Raw genomic sequence first — 13,314 nt, 5'->3', positions numbered from 1 at the left:
CGATGACAAAACTGGGAAAGAAATACATATGAGGAAGTATATTAATGTTAATTGTGCAAAAAAAAACACATTCTATAGAAGAGAGACTTTGTGCTCAACATGCAAATGGACATATATATATTAAAAATTAAAAAAAAAAAAACATTTAAAGAAATTAAAAAACTTAAAATAAAACATTTCGAATATGATATGTATATTTACATAATAATATAAATAATATTAAATAATAATTTATAACAAAAAGTAACTAGTATACATTAAAATCAGTTCAAATTTATAAAAATATAATACTTTTCATTATTTAATATTTATAAAATATTCAAATTTTAAGTATAATTATGTTTAATGATAACTTTGAAACTATTTTGTTTATTTACATAACAAGGAAAAAATATACATACTTTGCATATCTATTTTGTAAAATTTAGATAAATCCAAAATAAGATAAACTAAGATAAATCAATTAAAGATTAAAAACACTTGGAAGATTAAGTAAACCACAGGAATTAAGGTTATGTAAATAATGTAAAGTTCACAATTTATGATACAATAGATTTAAAATATAAAACAGACCAAAAAACATACTGGTATTGTCATCCATACCCATGGCAAACACAGTAGTAAAACCAAAAATACAGGACTGAAAGTGTCATCCATACCCAACGCAAAAGCAGTAGTGATTTATTCCGTATGATATCGTATCGTCTCGTCTATGTGACAGCAACACCCGGTTGCTGCATCTGGGAACTTCTTCCGCCTATAGCAGCGGTTCATGAATTCACCTTTCGGCAGTCCCTCCGAATCTCGCCGCAGTGCGAGGTGTGTGAAGCGACGAGATTCCCGAGATTTATCATGGAATCAGCGAAGCTGGAAAAGAACGCCGCCTGGTTTTTGCTGAAGAGCTCCACCAGCTCTCTGGTTTCTCCGCCCGTGGAGAAGAGAACCTCGTCAGAATTCAGGAACCCTCTGCCCTTCACCATGTCTTTGAAGTACTGATTGTCGAAAACGGTTGGAGTGGCGTCAAGATTCCCCGTCACATTTCCGTCCCCGCCCTGAGGGCAGAGTTTCTCAAGATACTCCTTGTATGTCAGCTCGATGGTAGGGTCGGCCTGGCCTGTACCGCTCTGGTTATAAAGCCTGTGGACTATGGAAAAGCATCGCGCTTTCCCAATCGTGTGAGAGCCCGAGAGAGCCACCAAATCTTTGACAGAGAGGCCGAAGCGTTTGAATAGTTGGATGAGAGCTGTGGCGTTGGCTCGAGGACTGGGCATTATCTCGTCCGAATCCTCAAGGCTGGCAGTCAGGCTGTCTTTTCTGCCCAGAAACACTTCCCACGAAGGTCCACCAGTCTGCAAAACAATACATAGAATAAGAAGCCGACTTAAAAGGAAAGAATGACATTGTTTAACTGTTATATTATTATTATTTTTTTCAGAGTTTCACGCCGAGTTTTTGGCTTGAATTTGGCTAAACCATTTTTGGTTGTAATATATTAATTCAGTAAATTGGAGATCGAGAATTTAAACTTATAATCCAACAAATTCTTATAACAAATTTTACTATAAAACGGGCCCAAAAAAATTCCAAACCGTTTAACTGGTAGACTAAGGCAAAAGAATGAGGGTCCAGCCTGTACGAACCAGAACGACGGCATCCCTTGCTGCTATGATGATGATGTCCGCGCAAGAAACAGTGTTGGGGCACGCCTCCTCCAATGCGTTCTTGATTTCATCAATTACATCGAAGGCCCGCAGAGAATTTATGTTGGAGAGGGCAGTTTTCTCTCCCACCATCGTTGGAGTGTCATCCAACAGCACCGACCCATCACAACCCTGTCAATAACGATAACATTAAATTCATTGAAGCGGCATACAGGAGAGACACAGATTAGCAGAAAAAGTCATGTCATGGTATGGAAGGCAGGTTGATTATTCTAGTCAGGAGATCAACTTACATCTCGATATTTTCTTCTAGGATGAGGGTAATAACCTGCTAGTGCTGATGCTTAGAGATATTATTCATTAGTTTTTTTTGCTAGCAGCACTAGTAACCAGTTAAGAGACTTGGTCTAATATTTGTTATTATTCACAAGTTTATTTTTGCTTGTAGTACTATAAGTATTTTTGTCTTTTTATATAGATGTATACGGAGGTCACTCCCTTTTGATAAATTTCCATTAACAAAATGATCTAGTAAAAAAGATATTAACAACTTTTTGTAAATTTAAGATGCTTTACTTAAATGAAATCTTAACCATCTCAAAATTCTCAACTTATATTACTCATCTGATTTCTTTTAAACAAACCAATAACAAACAACTAATCTGATTTCTTTTAAACAAACCAATAACAGACAGTTAACTTTAGATTGATGTAATCCTCGTTTGAAGTAATGACAAATACATAACTTCCCATTAAAAATACAGAGAATACAGGGGAAAGACAAGAGGTCCATCAGGTATAAGTTTGTTTATACATACATTAACAAAGCAATCATGAAATTGGAGGCGCATGACTGAAGCAGCATTTCTGGGGTTTCTTTGAATGGCTTTCTCGAGTACAGAGGTTACCAGAGACTCTGCCTCTGGACAGCTGTTTCTGTAAAACCCACGTTGCAGTTCGGCTTCTACTGCTTTCAAATCCAGATACAAGGGCCTCAAGAATACAAACAGTACAGGCAGCAGCAGCAGTTTGATCATTTGGCTTGCAAATACAGCCATGATTTTAACAGCAACAGTAAGAAACTAGATGATTCCTTGCAGTCACACGCGTTGGCAACCGGTCCGTGGACGTGTACCGGGCATTTGAGTAGAGTAAGCAGGGGTTTTTGCTCAGGCGGCGTGCTCCCTTAATTCCAGTCCACCAGTGACAATACCATAAAAGACACACCCCGTAGTCCCGCCTCCCAAGTTTTAACCAGACAATCATAGAGCTAACGTGGATAAAGTATTCACCACCATGAAAGGGCAGGGCAGGGCAGGGTGAGGAGTACTAGTGGTGGGGTAATTCATTAAAATGAAATTGAGGGATTATGTTGCGTCAGGTAGCAGCAGAGGGTGTCAGAGAAAGAAAGCCAACGTTGTTGTTTTACCGGGAAAATTGATGTGACCGTCGGCGGAGTTGGAGGCAAAGATTACGTTAAAGTGTGGGAAGTTGGACGGATGCGTTTTGCGTTTTGCGGCCAGTCATGCAACAGTATTCCGGCAGGGCCAGTGTGTCCCCTCTGCCCGGCCATCTGTTAAGCCGGTCGTCGGAGGATTCCGTCAACATACGTATGCCTGTCTTGCCCTGGCCAATAATAGTTGAGGCCACCAAGGATTCATTTCAGTCGGTTACGTTCCTTCTTGGCTTCTTGTACATTTCAATCGGTTGAGTTCCTTCTTAGCTTCTTGTACACGTGAAGTGAATGGAGATCCTTGGACGGAAAAATGTCAATAATGGGACAGACGCTTTTTTCAATTTTATTAAATTCAAAATACATTACTCATTTTATTAAGAATTTGATTATGTTAAACAGCATAGTATAAGTACACCATTTTCACGGAATTAAATTTATAATAATAATAATATTTATTTAGCATTGAATAGTATAAACAATTTAAAATCGGTTTCCATGAACTCATTTTTGGAATTGGGTTAAATATAAACCTCTAATTATTAAAACTCAAAATTTATCAAAAATTCAGGGGATGGTTTTGCCAGGATATCAACTATCAACATTTGAACAAATTATATTTCAACAATTACAAAGCTAAAGAAAAAATAAATGTTAAACTTGAGAGATTGGTTGCTATAGGCTCAATCTCGCAAATTCAACATAATCATATAAACCTACAAATTCAACAGGGAAAGCTAAAGCTTTTTTTAACAAACCATCCACTTCCACATTTAGTTCCCAAAGAATATGACAGAAAGAGATTTGCTCAGAGTATGCAACCTCTTGGATATATCAAATCTAATATTCGATACTTCAGCCTTACGATTGGGCCAATTGATAATCAATTTTGAATCCCCCATTACCTGAAGTCTTGCCAAATCTTTTATTTTATAGCCAACTCCAACAAAAACCATAGCGCTACGAATTGAACCTTATTATTTGATCCCCTCCTGGGAACATACCTGCAATACATAAAATGGAAAAAGAACCACACCTACACCATAGTGAGGGGGATGCCCCTAATAAGCACCACCAAAGTAGCCCCAACGAGTGTCTTTTGGCATGATAGGGCTTCTTTGTTTATTTTGTTTTGGATCGAACTTAAATTCATAGGCCAACGTTGTTACTTTTGCTGCACAAACCTTAGGGGGCATATAAGAGTCCTAGAAAACACATAGATTTATGGATCTCCAAACACAAGCAGTTAAAAAACAAGGGATACCACTGAAGGACTTAACCTGTTTGTCCACCAGTCAAGCCCTGAATACATTACTCACAAAATTGCTACTCCACTTGGATATTAGCTTGAATTATTTCCATAAAATATCACAAACATGGGTTACATGTTTACATTTAACAAAAAGATGTAAGTGAGATTCCCCAACAATTTTGCAAAGACAACACCTATTCGGTCCAATCCAACCCCACTTGAGGGAGAGTCACATGTGAGGAGTTTTCCACTTAGAGCCAACGAAGAGGTGAGCTTGGCCTTTAGCAAGGCATTAACACCCTAAATTACTTTCCACCACCACTTCTTTTGAGCATCAAACCAATCCTTGATCTTAGCCTCGTAGCCAAGTTTGACTGTGAAGCTGCCTAAGAGAGGGTTTTTAGACCAACAAATATCATCCGAGACATTATATCTGATGTACACATGACTAGAAATTGGTAATTCAACAAACCTTTCCCACTGCATTGCAAGATCATCAACAAGCCCCAAAGCTTGAGTTGTCTTCTACTTGGTTTGAACTTTGATTTGAGGGTCTTGTGCCTCTGCATCGGCTAAATCATAGATGTTTTGGTAACCAAGGGCCTACAACAAGGGAGCAAAAACGTTGAAATCTTGCCTTCACCACTTGCCCACCATATCCCACCCCCTAAGCAATACATTTACTAAGAAGAGGAGACACCATGACTAGCGCTTTCCAAACATTTGAACTGATAGATGATTTATTTGGAATATGAAATCCCTCCGCTAAAGACTTCCCTGAAAAATACTTTGATTGTAAAACTTTAAACCATAGAGAGGATTCCAAAGTGAGCCTCCAAATATTTTTTCCTTCTAAAGCTTTAGCAAATAAATGGATGTCTTTGATGCCCCATCCTCCTAGTTCCTTCGATGTAGCAAGAAGGACCAACTAACCAGAGTAATACTCTTATGGATATTGGGTCCAATCCACAAGAAATGAGAACATGCCTTCCTAAAAATAGAGAGTACCCCCTAGGAACAATAACAATAGATGTCCAACACATAAATACTCTCCAATACCGACTTCAAAAGCACAATTCATCCTCCACGAGAAAAAAATATGTTGGTTCAAGTGGAAGTATGGGCCTCCACTTTTTTGGCCATCCACATCCAATCAAGAATCTGATACTTATTTGGCTTGATAAGGAAGCCAAAATAATTCACACCATCATCCAAAGACTTGAGAGGGGAAGGAAATGTAAGCCTTACGTTGTCGATAGTATCCTCAGAGACTCCATTGAGGATCAAACAATATTTATTTGAGTTGATTTCCATACCATAGTTCTTGAGGAAGGAGAAATCTCTTATCTCTCCCCACCATACATCAAAGAGCATCATCGACAAATAATAGATGGGAAACTGTTACCGAAACATATACTTTGATTCCATGGAGGAGACCCATGGCTCTAGAGTTCACAAATCATCCTACTAGCTTGGCCACAATCAGTAGAGGAGGGGGGACAAAGGACATCCTTGATGAAGAACCCTAAAAGCTCGAAAAAAGCAAGATGGAGGCTCGTTTATTAGTACAATGAATGAAATAGAATGGGCACACCCCATAATCTAGTTGACCACCTACAATGAAAAACCCATTTGAAATAGAACCAATTGCAGGAATGTATAATACACTCCGTCATAGGCCTTTAACGAGTCCAATTTAAGGATTGTTGCTTTTAGATTTGAGACTTTAACTGAATGTCACCTCTTGAGCAACTACCACTGCATCATGAATATTCCTCTTTTGTAGGAAAGTAAATTTATCCTCATAAAATGAAGGAGTTGAGAATCAACTTCAGTCTTCTCGCAAGAACCTTTGAGATCAACTTGTATATGAGTTCGCAACAAACGACCAACCTATAATCAACAAAGGAGGTAGTCTCCCGAGATTTGGGAATGAGACATAAGAAGGTGGAATTGAAAGATCCTGATACCTTGGTTGAATTTTCAGATTCATGATTTGTCAAGAGCAAGTCCTCCTTATCATATCACAAAAACCCAAATAGAACTCCACCGAAGCCCATTAAGACCTAAGCATTTCAACTTTAGCATGGAATTTAGAGCTACCAATACTTCTTGTTTTATAAAAAACTTCCTATAAAAAATACACATATTTACTCTTAAAGTTACATTTATTTTGTATTAACAAATTTTATCTTTGTATTTATTTATTTATATATTTTTTGAAAAATAAATTTTGATTACAAAAATTGTAATATTGAAATATTCACATAAATATGTATAAAATCCATGCACTTGGGCATTTACCCCCGCGGTCGGGACGGACGGCTTGCCGCCTCCCCACCCGGGTTCAAACCCCTCGTTGCATGTATCTTGCTGCTCCGGCAGCTTATATGTTGATCAATGTTGCTTCGCTGCTCCGCAGCATATATATTGTACAAATCATGCTTCTGTAAATATGTATACATTGCGAATTCAATCTCGCTTCTGTAAATATATGTAAATTGTGAATCTCCGGTTAATACAACTTCTTCTAGAGGGACTCACCCACCCTCATTTAGAAAAAAAATTATGTATAAAATCCATATCTACCTTAAAAATTTGATAAAACATTTTACATAGAATACAAATTTAAACTGTAATTTTTTTGTTTTAATTATTATATTATTTGTATTCATTTTACATAGAATACAAATTTACGACTATATTTTTTTTTTAAATTGTTATATTATTTGTATTTAAGAAAAAGTTGTTTTTGCCCACGGGGCTTTGGATTGACGGTGAATGGGTGCGCTGTTAAGGAACTCCTTGCGATAAATCACCGGTTCAAATCCCTCGTAGGTATTTAGATTAATCTTAACTAAAAAAAAGAAGAAAAAATTGTTTTTATATAATTAAAATATATATTATTATTAACACTTATCTGTCTCCGTATAAGCAAATTATATACACCCCGAATTAGTGTTGCAAAATAAGTGGAGTTATGTACATTTACAAAGTCTACTCTAAACACTTTCTAACATAGAAGTTTGTTGGGGCGGGGGCAAAAGTCTTATAAAGGATAGAAAGTATATTTGATAAATAGAAACTATATTTGATGGATATGATTCACTATTGGTATAGCTTTATTATAATTTTAGATTTATTAAGGGTGATTAAATTTTTAAAGATGTAAATTTATTTTTAATATAAAATTTAAGTAAAAATGTACATTTTTAATTTTTCTCACTATTGAGTAGATTTTGAGTTTAAATGAATTAAAAAGGATCTATGCTAATTTTTAATAGATTACTTATATTTATATAAATTTAACTATTTCTATATAAAAATATTCTTATTTTTAATTATGTCTTTACTTTTTATTTTTTTTATTAATATGTAATCTAAAATATTATGGTGACTAATATGAGTTATTATTATTTGAATTGATTTTAATGCCATGTGTATGTTATGTTTTTTTTAGAAAAAAATATTTGTGATTTTGTTAGATCTAAGACTTTTGTGATCTATAATTTAGAGAATAATCTTTCAGATTAATTACATTGCTTCCTTGGGTCGACGTTTTGAACCAACTAATGTGGTTCATCCTCAGGACAAGGTGAGAAATCAATCGATCTGAGAATAGCAAGGATGCATCACTGCACAATGTTAGCCGTTAGTGAAATAAAATTATTTAGTTAAAAATTAGCCGTTATGTAATAATAAATTATTTATTATCGAAAAAGTCACAAATTTATTAATTAAATAATCTAATAAAATAATAATATAAGAAAGCGCTCACCTAGTCAATGGGACAAAGAAAACTAGTTGTTATCATAATAATATTAATTAACTAGCCATTATAATAAGTGATTATAATAATATTAGGTAAAGATTTTTTATTATGTAATAAAATATTACAAAAAACTAACATATTTACCAAATTAAATAACTAAAATCTTATAAATTCATATAATAATGTGCTATAACTATTTTAATTTATATAATAATAATAGTTTGAAAATAATTAATTATAGAATTTTATATAATAATATATTACTAATAAAACAAACTTACAAGATAATGAATTGAATTGAATTGAATCAATTTACTATTTTATTATTTATTCAATTGAGTGAATATCATGTTTTATTTTATTATTATTATTTTTAATCTAACACATCACTCTAACATCTCTCCTATATTGGGCTATAGAGCACCTCTTGACACAATTAATTTATGGGTTTTCTTGACCCTATATTTGTGTATTAAAATTCCAAGATAATTTTTTGGAATGCCATCAATTTGATTCTAAACAACAAGCTAGGAATCAATGAAGATGATACGGTAATGAATGTGAAAGTTGGTGGTGATAACTAACAAACCAATGACCACAACATATTTTGCTTGGTTACTCATGGTTGGCATGATAAAATGTCATTGAGTGGAGTAGTGTATGAGGGAAAATAAATGACCTAAGTTGTAGATGCAATATTCCAAGACCATGTGCTAGCACTATTGTGAAACTAATGTAAGACACAAACGAATGATTCATCTAAAAAAATAAGGATGGGATGGTTTTAGAGAAATGGTCCATCGTCCAATTTTGATAAAGAAGAAAAAATAGAAGTATGTACAAACAAGAAGAGATCCATGTCATGATAATTATTAGGGATAAACTTTCTAGAAGTATAACCCATTGAACAGGTCCTTAAGAATAGTTTCATAAGGATGGGTCAATATGTATATGGCTAGAATAAGGCAATGTTTGATGATAAATGACCCTTTCCACATAGTTTCAAAATTTTTAGGCATGAGTTTTCTTTGGAAACATCATATGCTAACACGAGGTTGACCTTGTTGAAGGAATGAGGGTTAATGTTTTTTTGTTTTTTGTTTGTTTTTTTTTTTTGTTTTATTTGTTTTGTTTTTTTTTTTAACGAAAATGGTTATACTTTGTATTAAAAGAAAGTTAAAGTTTTCTGGCCGGTTACATTCAGATAGCCCAAGAGCTGGCTGTCATCAACAGATAGATAAACTAATATCATAGCCCTAATGTTCCGGATCTTCTTAACTTTGTCAGACGAGTCGATTTCCCGAATTTCCCCAAGCTTGTGGATACAGACAAATTGCTAAGACAGTAGAACATGAGAAACAAAATTAAGGGATTGGATCCCAATCTTCGACCCCGTCTCTTATCCAAATGCTAACAGGAAAGAGGATAGCTTTGTTAGCTTCCGCATCCGCTTCCTTATTATTTTGCCGAAGAACGTGGAAAAAGTTCACCTGAAGAAAGGAGCCAACTAGCTTTCTTATTCTGGTAACCACTCTTTCTAGCCAAAAGTCACGAGGGGATGTGTTATCCACGAGAATTCAAATCAAGGATTGGGAGTCACCAAGAATAATGGCTTTCTTGATACCAAGATCCTGTAAAGCTTTAGGCCCTGCAACAGGGCCATGGCCTCTGCAACAGGGCCATGGCCTCTGCTTGCATGTTGGTACTATGACCCAAACCCCTGGCATACCTGTTCTCTATGCTGCCATCCACATTCCTAATGACACCTCCAGCCCCAACAATCTCCGGATTGCCTTTGGCAACCCCATCAAAAAACAAGGAGAAGCTAGCACGCTTTTGGAGCCACATGTGGAATTCACCCTCAGCAAGCCTGATCTGCCAGTCTTTCCTAATGTTGTGCTGTCTCTCATCATCAGAATACTGGAGACCAAGCTTGCTCCCCCATGCCAGTTCTTGAGGACTTAGATTTTTATTCTCCAGCTTCTCAACGAGAGATTCCTTAAGCAGGCCGTTGGCTTTTGACAAAACAAGCTTACCCTTTTGACAAAACAAGCTTACCCTTTTGCGTTTTCTCTTGAAAAATTCTATGATTACACTCAATCGAGATGTGCTAGAAAATGAATTTTGGATAGGCCAGCCAGGTTTCCATGAACCAATTGTTCTTGGGGAACTTCTCGGGATATAGGTAAGCCCAATCGACAAAGAAGCCAGTAATAGTGTTGGGCAGAGTAACAGTGGAGAGATGTTCTGGAGTCGAACATGGAAAGACATCGCCTGATTACCAGCCAATGATGTAAGCTGTTAACAGGCACGAGAGGAATCAACGATAATGATAATGAACCTCAAGGTACTGCAGTACAATTCACGCGGTGTGAATAAGGGACTTGGCGTCGAACACCACGTAAAATATTTCGGTCGAAGGCCATTGATGTAAACCTGTCGCCGGAAGTGAGAAACTTGCCATTGAGGCATGCAAGCTTCAAAGTACTGAAAGGGGTGTTCCTAGATCGACTTCTTGGATAATGAGCTGATGTCGACAAGAAGCGATCCATCATAGGAGGGACTTAATGAATCCCACATCAATGGCATGGAACGGAGCAAATGATTTTAATGGAGGTGAAAATGATCTGGTGATATAAGGTTCAGGGTGGCGGTCATGAAAGAATGAAGCGTAAATGTATCGTAGTGGGTGAGACACAGGTGAATTCTCTGAGTGACTTCTCTTGAACATACCGGCGACACTGACATGATGGATCGGTAGCATTAACCCCAAATGTGGATGGTGTGATGGGACCATGGTGATGTGACCAGTGAATGAAACAACCTAACCCGACTTGGATGCGAAGTGAAAGTGTCATGTTCAAGAGTGACTTGCTACCAACAAAGTTTTTTCAAGTTTTCTTCCCAATTTTTCCCCAGTCATTGCTGACCAGTACCTCTTTATTTTTGTCAAGCTTGAGGAGGATAACATATGATTGTTCTATAATTTTCCCTTCGGGCAAACCCATCGCTATGTTTTAACGAGCCTAGTGATAGTGAAACTCGTTCTTGTCTGTTATGGACAAGTTTGTCGCTATTAGGTTTTAACGAGTTTAACGACAAAGATAACTCGATCCTTTTCAATTTTAGAGAGTCTGAAAAGGGACATAAAGGAAACTCCAAAAATCCTTTTTCGTCATCTAATCCCTTAGGTCCGAAAAAGTATAAAACAATACAAAAGGGATGAATTTTCGGTACTTTTAACGAGCCGAACAAAACAAGCGCTCGATCTTTTTGTGTAATAATCCCTCAGGTCCAAAAAGATTAAAATCTAAAGGAGGGATAACACTTCCGGTCACTTTAATGAGCTGGAGAGGCCAATGGCTTGGCAATCTTTTCATATTTTACGAGTCAGTTGAAAAGAGCTTAAAGGAGACTCGTCTTTGAGGAACGAGTGATAAATTCGGGTAGCAGCTGATTCCAGGTAAGGTTTGGAATTTCCCAATCACGGCAGTGTTACAAGGATGGCTAATAGGATCACTCTTCGCAGCTGTTCCTCAAAAGGGGTAAACAATCAAGTGGAGGTGAATGATCGACCAATACAGAGTGGAGGTGATGATGAGAACACGACCAAGGCTTCAAAGGCTAAAGTACTACATTCACGATGGTTATTTACCGGAAATTGGTTCATTTTTTAATGATCTTAAACGTTGGGGGAAACATTTGCTCATTGCTTATGTTTTTTTTTTAACGAGCTTGAATTCCGCGATAAAACTGCTCGATGCAGGTTTATTTTTTAACGAGCTTGAACCCTGCAGTAACACTGCTCGTGGCGGGTTTGTTTTTTAACGAGCTTGAACCCTGCAGTAACACTGCTCGTGATAAGTTTGCATGCCCCCAGCATAATAATGCAAATCGAGGTGCATGTCCCCCAAGCTTCATTGCATTCAACTCGGTGGTTGGAATGAAGGTTTACCTTTGAGATTTGGAAAGGGGATTTGTTTCATTTTTTAACGAGGTCGACACGAGATAAGAACCATCCTCGGAATCCACCATATTTACAGTATTTGATAGAAAATAAAAAACTGAAGGATGATTAAGGTTGTTGGAATAATCTTCGTGGTAATCCGAAAGATGGGAGTGATGGTGGCAATCTTCCCATGGTGCCTCCCCTAACATCATTGACTGAATGATTCCTTTGTCTGTAGAATGTACATGCGACCAAGGATCTGAAGAGGTACCATATTCCTTAGACCTATCTATCCAAACACTCGATGAGCTTTGATTTGGGTTTTCCCCCAGGCCAAGAAAATTGATTGCTACAATATTTCTAAAATGGCGATGATCCATGCTGACAAAATGTTTAGGAATCTTCCGAATCCATTAGATATAGAAGATTTCATATTGCAGGTTTCCACTATGGCCAATTCCGCCAGATTACTCGGAGGCGGAAGGGAAAAAGTACCCATTAAGGCAGGGTCTTTTAGGAGACCTACTCCGATATTTTGAAGCGAATGATCGCTTCCATGGATCATTGGAATGCTTCCCGTAACTTGTGAACTGTTGGGGAGAAATGTTTGTTGTTCGATGATTGTAATTCCTCCTTGAAAGGGAAATGCAATCTTCCTGAAGTAGGTCGACACGACTGCGGCCATGGCATATATCCAGGGCCTTCCCAGTAGGATGTTGTAATCGAGGTTTCCGTCGATTACTTCAACATCAATTTTCTACTATTTTGCCCCCTAGTTCAACTTGCAAGTTACTTAAAATCCCGTATGGAGTGTATGATCATCCATCAAATGCTTTTAAAATTGTTGATGATCGTGACAAGGGTGGTGATCCTAAATTTTTCCAGCAACTCATCGACATAATACATGTAGATGCCCCCTCATCAATAATTGTTCGATGAACAGTTTCGTTGAGGGCTTTCACTTGAATAAGGAAAGCTAGTTGAGCTGGTAACTGAGGGTCATATCCTTTGTGATTAAAGGATACAATATTGGAATCCGTTGGGTCAATCCCACCTATTACTGATAATAGATCCTGCTTTTGGGAGAGGAAATTTTGCGGTACTTCAACTGTCGACATAGCGCACGGCGATTGGGCCAGGTCCTCTACTATATTATAATTCTGTGCTCCTTTTGCACGAGGATTAAATGTCGATTTGTGTACTACTCCCTTTGGCGACTTTATCATT

At 37.0% G+C, this 13,314-nt stretch overlaps 1 protein-coding gene across 1 annotated transcript; it reads right to left on the bottom strand.

The window, feature by feature from the left end:
- Positions 1–488: 488 nt before the first annotated feature.
- On the bottom strand, positions 489–3,033 carry LOC149152993 (Peroxidase superfamily protein). The gene is made up of 3 exons (XM_089440510.1): positions 2,480–3,033; positions 1,641–1,832; positions 489–1,349 (listed from the first exon to the last, which is right to left on the bottom strand). The coding sequence occupies exons 1-3, from the start codon at positions 2,717–2,719 to the stop codon at positions 771–773; spliced, it is 1,011 nt and encodes a 336-aa protein (XP_089296636.1). The 5' UTR covers positions 2,720–3,033; the 3' UTR covers positions 489–770.
- Positions 3,034–13,314: the final 10,281 nt, after the last annotated feature.

This window comes from Pinus tabuliformis, chromosome 9 (assembly GCF_031772625.1).
Source record: "Pinus tabuliformis cultivar Carrire ecotype Pingquan chromosome 9, CPIR1, whole genome shotgun sequence".
Classification (NCBI taxonomy): Eukaryota; Viridiplantae; Streptophyta; class Pinopsida; order Pinales; family Pinaceae; genus Pinus; species Pinus tabuliformis.
This window is presented reverse-complemented; position numbering and strand designations above follow the sequence as displayed.